The sequence below is a fragment of the Apus apus genome, chromosome 13 (assembly GCF_020740795.1).
Source record: "Apus apus isolate bApuApu2 chromosome 13, bApuApu2.pri.cur, whole genome shotgun sequence".
NCBI lineage: Eukaryota > Metazoa > Chordata > Aves > Apodiformes > Apodidae > Apus > Apus apus.
Window position 1 is genome coordinate 1,307,702 of NC_067294.1, and position 13,845 is coordinate 1,321,546.

Below are 13,845 nucleotides of genomic sequence, written 5' to 3' on the forward strand. Positions count from 1 at the left end.
TGATCTGGTCAAAAAAAACCAAAAAAGGAGATAAATGCATCTTTTTTAAAAGGATAGCAATGAAAAATACTTCAGGAACTAGGTCCTTCAGAGTGATATTTCTTTTCAGATTGTCAGTAGAACAGCTGTGCTGTGAAACTTAGAAGTATTAATTTCTAATCCTTTGTTCTCTTCTTTTTCCAGATGCGAATCAAACCAGACAGAGTAAGACATTTTATTTTTGTAATCAAGGGTGTCTTTCAATAAGCACCAAGGCTCTGTGTGTGTTCATATCTTTGCAGTGTTGTGCAGTAGTGCCTGTAGGTATGACTACCATATATAATAAATAAAATAATAAATATGAATAATAAAATAATGATGATTTAGAGCAGTGGCACTGTTGCCACAAGGCAGGAAACAGCCACTAGAGTTAGCTTTCTTCATTCTGTTTAAACCAGTATTCTTGGCCATTGTGCATAAGTTGAACATACACGTTAGCTCCTCCCTCGTTAGTAAATTGTGTCAAAGTTCCCTTCTAAATTTAGCAGATTGGACTAAGGAATCAGAAGTACTAGAATCCTAATTCTCTTCTAAAGAATGACTTAACTCACCATTCTTAAACATGAAATGTGAGGCTGGAATCTTGTGGAATTCACCCACGCAGCCTCCTTGGTTGTATAAACAGTAGCATGTTGAAATGTGGAGGAATGCTTTGAAAGTAATTAATGTACGTGGAAAAACTTGTCTCACTTTCTCTTTTACTTAGTATGTTGAAAGATGACCTAAAACTTAGCAGTAGTGAAGACAGCGATGGAGAGCAGGTATGTTCATGAACCAGAGTTTCAGAAACTGAGCAGCTAAGAAACAAACATCCAGTGGTATGTTTTTAGAGAAACCTCAGTTATTCCTAAACATAAACTTCGGGAAAATGATCTGGTTTTGGGGAAACAGTGCAGGTTTTTCTAGAACATCTTGTTTTACTGATTTCAGCCAGGCTCTCTCTGGCCATAAAATGGGCAATAGTGTACTTTAGTTATATATAAATGTAGATACAGTGCTTAGCAACATGATTTAAGCACTGAACAGGTAAATTAGGTTATGGTAGGGGGATTTAGGTTATAGTTGGACTTGATGATCTTCAGGGCCCCTGCCAACCAGGATGACTCTGTGATTCTAAAACAGGAACTCTTAGAACTGTGTGTGTAGGACTCTGAGATAATAGGTTCATGGTGAAAAGTTGGACAAAACTGATTTATTTTCCTTTCTGTATAGGGAAAATGCAGACACATTTAAACTGCTGCAAGTACTGAATTAAGATGCACTTCAGGCTAAATGATTAAAAACATGTAGAGGCTCTGATTTGATGCTTTGCAATTTAATTGTATATACAATCCTGAAGTAACTTCTAGAAGCTTCATGCTCTTTTTCTTAATTGCAGGACTGCGATAAGACGGTGCCAAGGAACACACCTGGAAGGTAGGCATTCCTGGGAGGTTGCAGCATAGGGAGCAGTGGTGATGTTCAGTCCAGTCAGCACTCCTGACTTGATCTCATTTCTAAAATTCATGGTTGTCTTTTGTTTCGTGTTAAAGCAAAAAGTGATTAGAATTTAATCAGTGATTAACTAGTGTATATCCTGCAAATTATACTGACCACTTGGGAAAAGCAAAGGCTGCTGTTTCTTTCCAGGGTGAGATGTGTTCAATTATGTTGAATTTTTTAGTATGTGCTAATTAAAATATTACATTTCATTATTCCTCTTTGTGCCTTGAGGTAGTGTTTGTTCATTTTTCCTTGTTTTTGTTTTCAGTAATTCTGAACCTTCACAGAATAACAGTGAAGGAGCAGATAACTCAAGGGATGACTCCAGCAGCCACAGTGGGTCTGAAAGCAGCTCAGGATCTGACTCTGAAAGTGAAAGCAGTTCCAGTGATAGTGAAGCTAATGAACCATCACAGAGTGCATCCCCCGAGGTAGATTTTGACATGTATTTGGACTGTCTTCATTAGCTTGGCATTAATCCTGAGTTTTAAGAGCAGGAAAAAAAATAAATTCTTAAACTGTTTAAAAAAACAAACCCCAAACCAGAGTGACAGATGTGGGATGGAATACGGGCTTTCAAGATGGAATAGTATTTTGCTGAAGTACCTGTAATTGGAGATGTAACAGTTCTTTATAACAGCACACACTGGATGTTTGACTTCAGAGTGGTTTTTACCACCAATGATCTATGGAGTGCAGAAAAGGGGTATTGTAGCAAGCTTAAAACTGGTGGGATTTAGGCTGGGAAGCTATGGCAGTAAGTACTCCCTGTGGGGAGCAGCTTCTCCTGGTGAAGGAACAATGAGAGCTGTTATTTGCGCCTCTCTTGATCAACATCTTTTGCAGTTGTTATTTATCTTGGGTGGTTTTGGTGCACCCCTTGCTCTGGCATGGAGCAGCAGGGCTGTCCTGTGGGAAGGTGGCAGAACCAGGAAACACTGGGTCTAACGCTGGGTTTTTTTCCATTTGTTTTTAGCCGGAGCCACCACCAACAAACAAGTGGCAACTGGATAACTGGCTGAACAAAGTTAACTCACATAAAGTCTCACCAGCTTCTTCTGTGGACAGCAATATCCCATCTTCCCAAGGCTACAAAAAAGAGGGTCGGGATCAGGGGCCAGGGAGCGGATACGCTGATCAGAGCGGATCCAAGGATTCCATCTCCTCCACCCCAGGGAGAGACTCCAAACCCACCCAAAAGGGCTCAGAGGGCAGTCGTGGCAGGCAGAAATCACCTGCCCAGAGTGACAGCTCAACACAGAGGAGGACTGTAGGTAAAAAGCAGCCCAAGAAAGCAGAAAAGACATCTGTTGAAGAGCCTAGAGGAGGTCTTAAAATAGAGAGTGAAACCCCAGTAGACATGGCAACAAATATCCCTTCCAACAGGCACAAGGCAGCCACAAAAGGCTCCAGAAAACCCAATATAAAGAAAGAGCCCAAATCTTCCCCTCGGCCTACAACAGAGAAAAAGAAATACAAGGCTTCAAGCAAATCTGCCCAGAAATCCAGGGAATTCATAGAAACAGATACCTCATCCTCTGATTCTGATGAAAATGAGAGCCTGCCTCCTTCCTCACAAACACCCAAGTACTCTGAGAGCAATAGGACTCCTGTTAAATCTTCCATGGAGGAGGATGACACCTTTTTTCGGCAAAGAATGTTCTCTCCTATGGAAGAGAAAGAGCTTCTTTCACCACTCAGTGATCCTGATGAAAGGTACCCACTCATTGTGAAGATTGACCTGAGCCTCTTAACAAGAATACCAGGGAAGCCTTACAAGGATGCTGATGCACCCAAAGTGGACAAGAAAAACGTGCCAGAGAAGCACGTGAGGGACTCCCAGAAGCAGCCATCTGACAAAAGTTCTACGAAGGGCAAAAGGAAACACAAGCAGGTGATAATTTTGTAGACAGACTTTTACCTCTTATCTCAACCCCTCAGTGGATTGCTGCTGGTGTCAAGTGTGTAGCCCAGAGACCCAGATCACACCCAGATGGGTGATTTAGGAGGTGGTTTTGGCTAGTGTCTTGTGTAGAACATATGGCTCAGCCCTGTGCTGTTATGGTAGAGACTATTGGGGTTTTATTTTGGAGTGAAGAGGGGAAGGGAAAAGGTTGCACCTACAGGAGTGTTGGCTCTGTAGCCAGAGCTGCAGAAGGTGGCACAGCTCCTCTTCCTCTGAGCCATCTTGCCCTCTCGTGCCTCCACTTGATCTGGCACCAGCCCCTGCTGTGCTGCAGGCCAGCTCAGGCAGCAGATCCAATGGAAAATTCACCTGGCCAAAATAAAGAAGGCAGTTTTCAGCTGGATCAGCTCCTTGAACCAGTGAATCATACAACTGCATATTTCCAGGACAGAAACAAGCCTGGGGCATGGTGGCAGGAGGGGTGCTGCTTTACTGGGAGCAGAGGAATCTCTCCATAAGCATATGTAATCTTTTCCAAAAAAGCATTTAATCTTTTCAGCTACAAATAAAAAGCAGAAATGCCTGGGGGCACTAGAATGGACAGGAATCAATGGGGGAGCTGAATAGGAGCAATAGTCTTGGAGGGGAGCAGTGGTAAGAAGTAGTTGGTGGTGTAATTTTAAACAGCTTTTAGAAACCTCTGGACATTGCCAGTCTGTGTCAAGAGCAAACCTGTGACTGTGAGGTGGACTGAGTGATCAAAGGGTTTTTACACATTTCTGTTTTCCCTGAACTTGGGATCATGAAGCCCTGGTTTGGGGATGCAGAAGTTGCCCTGCTGCTCCGGATTTCATTCTGAAAATTTCATTTTGACAGAGATTTGGCAGTGGTTGTAAGACTTTGTTGAAGTCAAAGGATTATATAACATCATCCAGAGAGTCATTTGTCTCTCCAGAGGAGACAGATAATTTCAGTGAAACCAGTTTTCTGAGCAACCCAAGTAAGCTTGGTCCCTGACTGAAATTAATGTTGTCTAGGAGACTTGGTGTGTAACTGCAAACAGGGTTTCTCCTGTACTGTTTGTAAGGTTCCTGTTTTCTCTAGACAAGGAAATTAAGAGAGAAAGAATGAGCTTTTTTGTAAAATTGGAGTAACTCTGACCAGTACAATTACTGATTATGTTTTGCAAGTGTTACTGTATAATTCCTAATGCTGATGGGAATGCACTCACATCTTTCAGTGGCTCTGGATGCACCAGCTTCTATTTCTGTGACCAGTTATGCATTCCAGTCCACACTGGAGTTACAGCATTAAAGAGCTGTGTTCTTATGTCTAATCCAGAGATCTTGGGGAAGAACAGTTAAGTTTAGGCTTTCTCCCAGCAAATAATCTGGTTGGAATCCTCAGATTTCCCTGATCCTTGCTGGTTCATACCCAAAAAGATGCTGGCGTGTTTGAAGCAACTGAAGAACCCCCCCTTTCCCCTTGGCTTTTGATCCTTGAGAGGACTCTGTGCACAACTGTCACCACTTGATTTCTACACATTAGTTGCTCGTGCATTTCTTCAGTCGTAGGGCTGAGGGTTGCAGCATTGGTGGGACAAAAGTGAAGCCTTTTGAGTCTAAAGCTGCATTATGTCACCAGATGACTGACTCTGTGAGGCCCTATTTTCCATTTTATGGAACAACTTATCTGCTTCTTTTTTGCAGGCTGGTAGTTTAGAAGCCAGACTTTGTTGTTGATTCGGCTCCAGTATCAGGGTCTGATCAAACCTACAGACAAGGTGCTGTAGGACACATTCTGTGGCCTGTAGATATCTTATTCTGTGCACTGCAAAACATAAACTAAGTCTCTTCATGTGAAACATTGCTACTCTGTGAAGCTGTAAAGGTGAATGTTTGCCTGGATGTATTTCTTGTTTGCTTTGTTCAGAATGAGGATGAAAACAGAGCCAGTGAAAGCAAGAAAACGAAACTGGAAGAAAAAGCTCCTTCAGGACACAAGACTTCCAGCAGCAGGGAGTGAGTATCTGGGTTCAGTTTCCAACACTGAAGGCTCAGGGTGATGAAGGAGAAGATGGGTGCCTGTCTCCTTCCTTCCTCCAATAAAAGTGTTTCATCATTATTAATCAGTGGGTAAAACTTCATTGTTTCTTACTCTTCAGACAGATTCACTTCAGAGTTTCTACTGGTGGTTAGTGGAAAAGAATCTCCATAACAAACCCTATTGGCCAAGGACAGTTGTAATTTGACAGAAGTAAGAGAACCTCTGATGTGAAGGGGTGTTGTGCCATGGAATACATCCTTCCTGGTTTTCCTCTGATGTGCAGTGGGGTTTGGTTTTGGTTTGGGCTGTGCTTAATAGCTTTTGGGTCTTGCAAAAACTGTGCTTTTAAATGAATCCAATCTGGTGATTCTCCATTTATCAAGTCTGTAAGTTGGGAGTAAATTACTTAACTGGCATTGTCTGGGAAGCTGATGGCATTGAGGTTTGGATCCATGGATTTAGCATCACATTTGCTTTATAAATTAGATAAAGAGAGGTATGAGTGGCACAGGCAAGGTAGCACAGAATTAGCAAATCACTAACGAATCTTATTAATCTATTACTTTCATGTTATTTCCGTGATTTTTCCCATGCTTTTTGTAATAGCTATTATGCTTTTACGTGATTTATTTCTTGGTCAGTATTAATCCAGCAGGAAAAGTAAGGGGTTTTCTTCCACTGTCTTTTAAAACTCAGCTCAAGCAACTGAGAACTGGTGTAACGGTGTCATGGAAAATATTTCTGTGCAGTGAGTAACTGCCAAATTACAAATATGTGAGAAGCTGCAGCACATCAGCTGCTAGAAATCCTGTTTGCCCATTCTGAGCTAAACAGGATCTCACGGTGTGTTAGGAAACAGATGTAGAACAAAGGGATGCATTTCCAGCTTGGTAATGGTTTTTGTACCTGCTGTTTCTGATACCCACTAGATTGCCAGTGCAGTTGTCTGAGGGACATTTAATTAAATTAAATGTTGGGATTTTGTAGAAAGTGTGTATAAATCATCATTATGGGAAGCCAGGAAGAGCCAACAGTAGCCCTCAGCAGCCAAGGTGAGTAAGAGTGTATAGAGAGAGAGGCTGAAGAAGCTTCCCAGTGTCCTGGGTTCCAGAAAACATTTATCTGGAGCATCTTTGTTCTGTGCTGCCTGGTCTGCAGCAGACAGCCTGGCGCTGGCCTTGGCAGGGACTTCTTACCTTGTCAGTGTTCAGGGTAGTTTTTTTAACAGCTCTTGTAGGGATGTGGTTTTATGGTTAGAACTTGCCTACTGTGTTTTCAGGTCAGAACAAATAAAATGGTGAGAAACAAGTTCAATCTGGCTTCCTAGGAACCTTGTCACTGAGAGGATCATTCTTGCTTTTCCCCCATATCTGGTTTGCTAGGTCAAGCAACATAAATCTTGTTTGGTAAAAAAAAGGTTTTTATTTTAATATAAAATGTCAAAAAAGGGGCTTTATTTTAAATTAAAAAAGAAAAGTTTTGTGGTGTTGGTGTTTTGGGGGGTTTGTTTGATTTTGGTTTTTAAAGGAAAAGAAGCAAAAGCTGAGTGTGTTCCTTTTGTCCAGGTCTTCAAAGCCAAGTGCTGTTAAAGAGAAGGATTTGCTGCCATCTCCTGCTGCCCCAGTCCTCCAGAAAGATTCCAAGCAGGAACACGGGTCCCGGAAGAGGACAGTCAGTCAGTCCTCATCCCTGAAGTCCAGCAGCAACCTCAGCAAAGAGGGCAGTGGTGGCAGTAAAAGCAGCTCCTCTAAGCAGAAGAAGACAGAGGGGAAGGGTTCGAGCAGTGCTAAAGAGGCCAAGGTAAAGGGCTTCTTCTCTAGATGCCTTCAGCCTGTCTGGTTGCTCTGCAAGCTGACATGCTCTGTGGGACCTGAACAATCATTTGCAACCTGATGAATGGGGGTTATGAAATCCATCTGTGCAGTCAGGATAAACCAGAGAGTGGAGAACACGTAGGAAGCTGGGGAGTTGTTTTATACTGTTTAGCTACTGAGAACTGATTCACTTGTGACTCACAGAATGTTTCCAGTGTCCAGTCTTTATCCTGGGGTGTCATGTTGAGCCACATGTAGTTTAGGAGAGCAAGGACAGTGTCTTGTGAAGACAGCTACCTTTTCTCCCTGGAGGTGATGCTTATCCTTCCAAAACTCGTATTTTTTTTCCAAGGGAAAGACATTCAGCAGAGTGGGTTGCTGAGAGAAAGGAGAAATCCTAAAAGTATTAATCACCTCTTTGTTAGTGTGGAAAAATAGGACTTAGGAGCAGGGATGTGGGCGACTTGGGAAGGGATTTCCTGGAGCCAGGTGTGTCTAGAAAGCCTTGGCTGTATTCCTTCCTCTAGTGGAGATCTCCTGGTGTAGAAGAGCGAGGAGCTTGATAGTTGCCTGGGCCTGCCGGCGGGGGGTGGAAGCCTCACAGAAGCTGGGTTACTGCAACAGCCACCAATCTGACCTTATGGCATATAACACCTGAAGTCAGGGAAGAAATTTATGCAGCAAATTACTATTTTGAAGACAAAGGAGAGACTTAACAGTTCTTTACATTTATTATTTTGCAACAATTTGCCTTTCAGGAAAAGATCCTGAACAATTCCTCAAGCTGCCCTCCTGCCTCTGCTCCATCTATGGAAAGCTCAAAGTCCAGGAGAGCAAAACTTGTTTTTGATGATAGGTAAGAACAGCAAAAGCTGCCATTCCCTTTGTGGGGCTAAGAATCTGCAAACACAGCCCTCTCCCTGCAGAGAAGAGTCCTTTGGCTACACATAAAGTACAAGCCCTGGCGAGCTGCGTGTGGTTCTGGTGCTCGTCTGGCTGCTCCCTGTGCCAGGATGCACTTGGCAGAGAGCACAGGCCTTCAGGAGCAGCCATGGCCTGCCTGGACATTCCTGCTGAGCATGAAAGGACCCGCAGGAGACTGAAATAGCTCAGGGTTGTTCTGTTTTTAAATGCTGATGGGACCTTTTCACCTTTCCAGAACACTGCTGCTACCTGTCTGCCCGTTCTCTGCTCACCAGAGCTCCTGTTCTCTGGAGTTGGGAGTTGTGCTCCTTGGTAGTAGAGAGGAGCCTTGGTTTGTGAAATCCCAGATCCCCAAGAGCAGATTTAATCCTGTAGGATCAAAGAAATCATCTTGAAAAGAAAATAAAACGAGTATTTTACTGTCTTGTGCAGACTTTAGCTTTTCCACTTAAAATTTCAGCACAATGCTTACTAGGAAGGCATTTCTCTTTGTTGTTCTTTAAATTCACTTTACACATAAAATTATGTTTATACCAAATGTGAAAGTAACTTTCTGGTTAAGAACTCTGGGAGGGGGCAAGCTAGCTGGTCAGTGTTTTGCTTCTGGTAGTTAGTCCTTAAAATAAACTAAAAGAAAAAAAAAGTTAAGTGAATATGGCAGTTGGAGTATCCTATCAGTCATTTAGGGCAAAATAGTTTAAGGGGATTTTGTAATTATTCCAAGACGTAATGAGGCCAAGAAATTGAGATAAGATCAAACTTGAAAAGAAAAGAAAATAAAATCTGAGTGTGGATTGAAGTACAGGAAGACACAAGAGCACCCTCCAGGGAGCAGTGACTGTGCTTTGGAATGGCAGCATGTGATAGCCTTGTGGTTGTGACTGAGACATGTTTGGATTTCTTGGGCCTTAGAACTGAACAGACTCATGTTGTAGGTCTATAATCTTTTTAATGTTGTTGCCTTGTAATGACATCAATCTCCTGTTAAAAATCCCAACTTCAGATATATTTAATTCTTGGACAAGTAAGATAGGATGGATGGGAGAATTTCTTTCAAAGTCTAATCAACTCATAGGTAATAATTGAAATACATAATTACATTTCTGTGATTACCTTCTGCTCACCTAGTTGCGAAAGTCATTTAGCATCAATTGTCTTGGCTGGCTAAGCAAAAACAATTAGTGCCTGAATCCATCTTGGTTATTTTCTATTATTATAATTTTTAAAGATTTCACACCCTCAGTAATGTCAGTCCTGAAGGTGCTGGATTAATTTCTCCTCAAATTTTGCAGGTTTTTTTCCTTCCTCGCACCTGTTGTTGGTCAAGTGTTTGGTTTGCTTGACTGTTACATGCAATAAATTTAACCAAATTATGTGTAATCACCAGCTTGCTGGAAAGAGAATTACCTGAAACTAGAGAACCAACTTTAAACTGTTTTTACTGATTTCTTCATACTGTAACTAATCATACTTGCTAACTATTTTAACAGCTTTTTATCAGTTTTATCATAGTGTGGCTGCTGTAACTTGAGGTAGAAAAATATTAAATTTGGTCATATTAAGAAACTTCAATCATAAAAGCAAATATTAAGTATGAGTGGGGCTGACCCCATAAATTTGTGTCCTCTGTTGCAGGACTTACTCAGCTGATCATTATTTGCAAGAAGCTAAGAAGCTAAAGCATAATGCGGATGCATTGGTAAGTCAGTCCCCAATACTTATCCAGTGTTTGCATATGGTTCTGGTGTTTGTTTATGGCTTTTGCCATTTTGCTGCCCTTCTGGACTGGAGCTTCCTTGTTCTCCCTCTATGGTTTCTGTCATTACAAGTTTTCTCCCTTCTCAGTCTGACAGGTTTGAGAAGGCTGTGTACTACCTGGATGCTGTGGTGTCCTTCATTGAGTGTGGGAATGCATTGGAGAAAAATGCTCAGGAATCCAAGTCCCCGTTCCCTATGTATTCAGAAACTGTGGAATTAATCAAGTAAGCATGGATGGCAAAGCATGTGCAGAGCTCAAGTGGGTGGGAAAGAGGTCTGGGAAAGCAGAGCTGCTAGATTTACTGAAGTTTTGCCACCAGCTTTTGCGGTCTCTTACCATTCTCTGATAAACCTGGATCACTTCCCAGTTTGTTCCAGTTGCTAATCTTCAGGTGTTCTCAGGGAGGTTGAGGTGCTTTCTGCTCAGGCTCTTGAAGTCCCTGTACAACCTGTAATGCCTGAGAAGCAAAATTATTCCCATTACTACCTGGTCAGCACTTTGTTCAGGGTCTGAGAGAGGTTCCTCAAATGGTGAAGATGGTTGAAACTAGAAATTCCTGAGAACGTCAGTGTTTTGGGATTGATAAATCTTTATTTTGTTGTTTACTTGATGTCTTTGTAGATACACTATGAAACTGAAGAACTACTTGGCACCGGATGCTACGGCTGCAGATAAAAGGCTGGCAGTGCTTTGGTAGGTGTATGATGAGCTTCACACAAGGCACTCATCCATTGCCAGTGTTTCATCTGCATGAAATGCTGCATTACACAGAGTTCTCAGGGGGTTCTGAACCAAATACATGGGGTTTCCACTTGGCTGTATGTAACTATTGATGCTTTGTATCTGATTATTGTGCTTTGGGCAGGGGGGATGCTGACAGTTTTTTTAAATACTCAGGGATCCTTCCTGAGTTCTTACCCAGTGATCAGTTATAATCCAGCTATAAAGAATGGTCTCCTGGGTTGATAAAGTGGCTGCAGCAGGGGTAGAGAACCAGAACTAGTTGGTGTCAGGTGGAAAAGAGAGGGGAGGCCACAGCAAAATGTGGTAGACTCATGTCCTGACATGAAAGAAATATAAATGAAACCCTTGTCTAGGAAGGGACTTTCCTGAGCTCATACTGCACACCGATGATATCAGCAATATCACTGAAAATTACAGTTTAATTCTAAGGCACATAAACCCATGCTTCTGTTTCCTTGAGAACTGGAAGCTGGTTATGGATTTTTTATTTGAGCTACAACTTGAGAGCTGGCTGGGCAGAGCTGGCACAGAGAACTTTAAAATCACATGTTTACTAAAATTTTTAAATTCATTGAGATGTGATAAACTGAACTTTAACTGTAAATGTTTTGCTCTTCTGTCTTCGGTCAGTCTTCGGTGTCAATCTCTACTATACCTGAGGCTTTTCAAACTGAAAAAGGAAAGTGCATTGAAATACTCTAAAACTCTGACTGAACATCTGAAGGTAATTGAATCTGTATTTTCTTAGAATATTAAGCCTAATCAAATCAAAGCTCTCCATCACTTAAAATTCCTGAATCCAGGTTTTGGACTTCTACAGCTGAACACGGCATAGACCCTATGTGAAACTGAACCTTGAAAGCTTAAGTGAATTCAGGATTTATTTTAATCAAGATGTTGCAGATGAGAAAAAACAGGATACTTCTGTCGTGTTACTCAGCCCTTAATCTAAACTGAGATTCCCAAAGGCACACGTGGGGATATGTAGCTAATGTCACTGGGTTTCTCTGAAACTTGCCGCTCTCAGTACCGGGAGGAATCAGGCTTGTCACTTGCCTGACATCTCAGATTTTTTGAGCCATCTTTAATTGTTCCATGCCAGTAATGACAGATCTTTTCCTATTAAAGGGCTGAAAAACCCAAAATGTTCTTACAAGAGGCAGTGGGATCTAATGTTTAGAGCAGAGGGCTATTCCAATCCTGTATGTACTGAGTGGCCTTCTTTGTGGTGCTAAAATAATCCCTTAATTTGTGTTTTAGTCATCAGTAAAAAGGGATATTTTCCCAGATTTTAATTTACTGTGATGTTATCAGAATTGTGGTTATTTCTTAAAGGAAAAACTACAAACATTCATTTGTTAAAAAAATAACCAATTAGCTAGAAAAAAGTATAAATAAGGTGTAAACATATATCAGGTGACAAATGTATTTTTTCCCAACAGAATTCCTATAATAATTCTCAAGCACCATCACCTGGCATGGGAAGGTGAGTACCAGTTCCCTGGATTTCTCAACTTACAGCTATTTTTCTAGAGAAACTGTCTTCTTGAGGTGCTCAGAGAGGAGCTTTTCACTCCTTAAAGTGTTGGGGTGATGGTTCTAAGGGTGTCGAATTTTATTCTATTGTTTGGGTGGTTATTCTGAGGTTTGAAGACTGCTGCTGGGGTCATGCCTGCAGGGAGCTTGTCAGGCAGCTCTTCCATGCAAAAAAAAGTGTCAGGGTGTCACAAGTCATTTATCTCGTTGAGTTTTGTTGTTTTATTTAATGTGGTTTCCCTAAAACAATAGCTTTATTAATGCTGCAAGCCCAGATGGCTCCAGGTACTTTCAGGGTTGTCTGTTCCATGGTATTGAAATTTCCTTCTCTTTCAGACCTAAAAATGGACCTTTGATAGGTCAGTCTGTGAATGTGAGGAGGGCATTTCAGATTTGCACCATGTTATCTGGAAATGCAGTATTACAGCAGTGTAGTTACCCTGCAGCTGGAATGTTGTCATTACTGCTCTCTAAGGTTCTGTTTGTTGAAACAACGAGTTGAAGATTGCGTTGAATGAAGAGGTGGTGAGGTTTGGTGGTGAGGTTTTGGCTCTGAAGCTAAAACAGAGGAGTGGGAGGATCCTCAGCAGTTGTTACCAGCTCTTCCATTTCAGTTGTTGTAGGGCAAGTCCTGACTTCTTGTTGTGCAAAGTGCAAGGTTGGGAGTGTTTGAGCATCTCACAGCCTGAGCTGTGGGAAGAGAGGTCTCAGAGGGCATCTTGCAGCATCATGTACCTAAAGTACATTTTATATATAAAAATAATTTGTAATGCATTTTACAACGTGGTGTTTTTCTCCGGGTTAGCAGCAAGCCTGTGGGTATGCCATCCCCAGTCTCTCCAAAGCTGTCTCCGGGGAATTCAGGAAATTACTCTTCTGGGTCAGCCAACCCTTCAGGGAGCGGGTCCTCGGTGACGATCCCCCAGCGGATCCATCAGATGGCAGCCAGCTACGTCCAGGTCACCTCCAACTTCCTCTTTGCCACTGAAATTTGGGACCAAGCCGAACAGCTGTCTAAAGAACAGAAAGGTGAGTGCTGGCTCAGCTGGGTTGTAACCTCGGATGTACCAGAGTGTGTGGAAAGACCCATGGGCTTTAGATGTTGGGAGTTGCAGTTACTGGTGCACAGGATGCTGAGCCACGTCTTCTGCACATGTAGGGTGGAGTACAGTGATCCCCCAGGCTGGTGGTCTTAGTTGTCAAAGTGGTGTTGGAGCTGTGCTGTTTCCTTCTAGCTGTGTGTTTTTAAAAATGTCCTGTAAAACATACAGTGTAGGAAGAGAAACTTGATGCATTTCCATTTCTGACATTCTCATGTGAAATGCACATTTTGTAAAATCATAGAATGGTTTGGGTTGGAGTGACCTTAAAGACCATCCAGTCCCAACTCTCCTGCATGGGCAGGGACACCTCCCACCAGCCCAGGCTGCTCCAAGCCCTGTCCAACCTGCCCTTCAACACTGCCAGGGATGGGACAGCCATTGGCAACCTGGCAGGGGTCTCACCATCCTCACACTCCAGAATTTCCTCATAATGTCCAACCTAAATCTCCCCTCTTCCAATTTTAATCCACTCCTCCTTGTCCTCTCACTACA

General features: G+C 42.3%; 1 protein-coding gene across 3 annotated transcripts in view; it reads left to right on the forward strand.

Moving 5' to 3' along the window:
* The window catches only part of AFF4 (ALF transcription elongation factor 4), a 49,836-nt gene that overhangs the window by 30,301 nt on the left and 5,690 nt on the right, over window positions 1-13,845 (forward strand). For 2 of the 3 annotated variants that reach the window (XM_051631166.1, XM_051631167.1), the window contains exons 8-21: window positions 184-204; window positions 746-800; window positions 1,418-1,455; window positions 1,790-1,952; window positions 2,498-3,415; window positions 5,360-5,448; window positions 7,039-7,273; window positions 8,046-8,143; window positions 9,847-9,910; window positions 10,057-10,193; window positions 10,592-10,663; window positions 11,345-11,438; window positions 12,157-12,200; window positions 13,056-13,279. In XM_051631166.1, the coding sequence (XP_051487126.1) occupies window positions 184-204; window positions 746-800; window positions 1,418-1,455; window positions 1,790-1,952; window positions 2,498-3,415; window positions 5,360-5,448; window positions 7,039-7,273; window positions 8,046-8,143; window positions 9,847-9,910; window positions 10,057-10,193; window positions 10,592-10,663; window positions 11,345-11,438; window positions 12,157-12,200; window positions 13,056-13,279 (2,252 nt within the window). The remainder of the gene's footprint in view (window positions 1-183; window positions 205-745; window positions 801-1,417; window positions 1,456-1,789; window positions 1,953-2,497; window positions 3,416-5,359; window positions 5,449-7,038; window positions 7,274-8,045; window positions 8,144-9,846; window positions 9,911-10,056; window positions 10,194-10,591; window positions 10,664-11,344; window positions 11,439-12,156; window positions 12,201-13,055; window positions 13,280-13,845) is intronic. The other variant, XM_051631168.1, reaches the window with a different exon arrangement.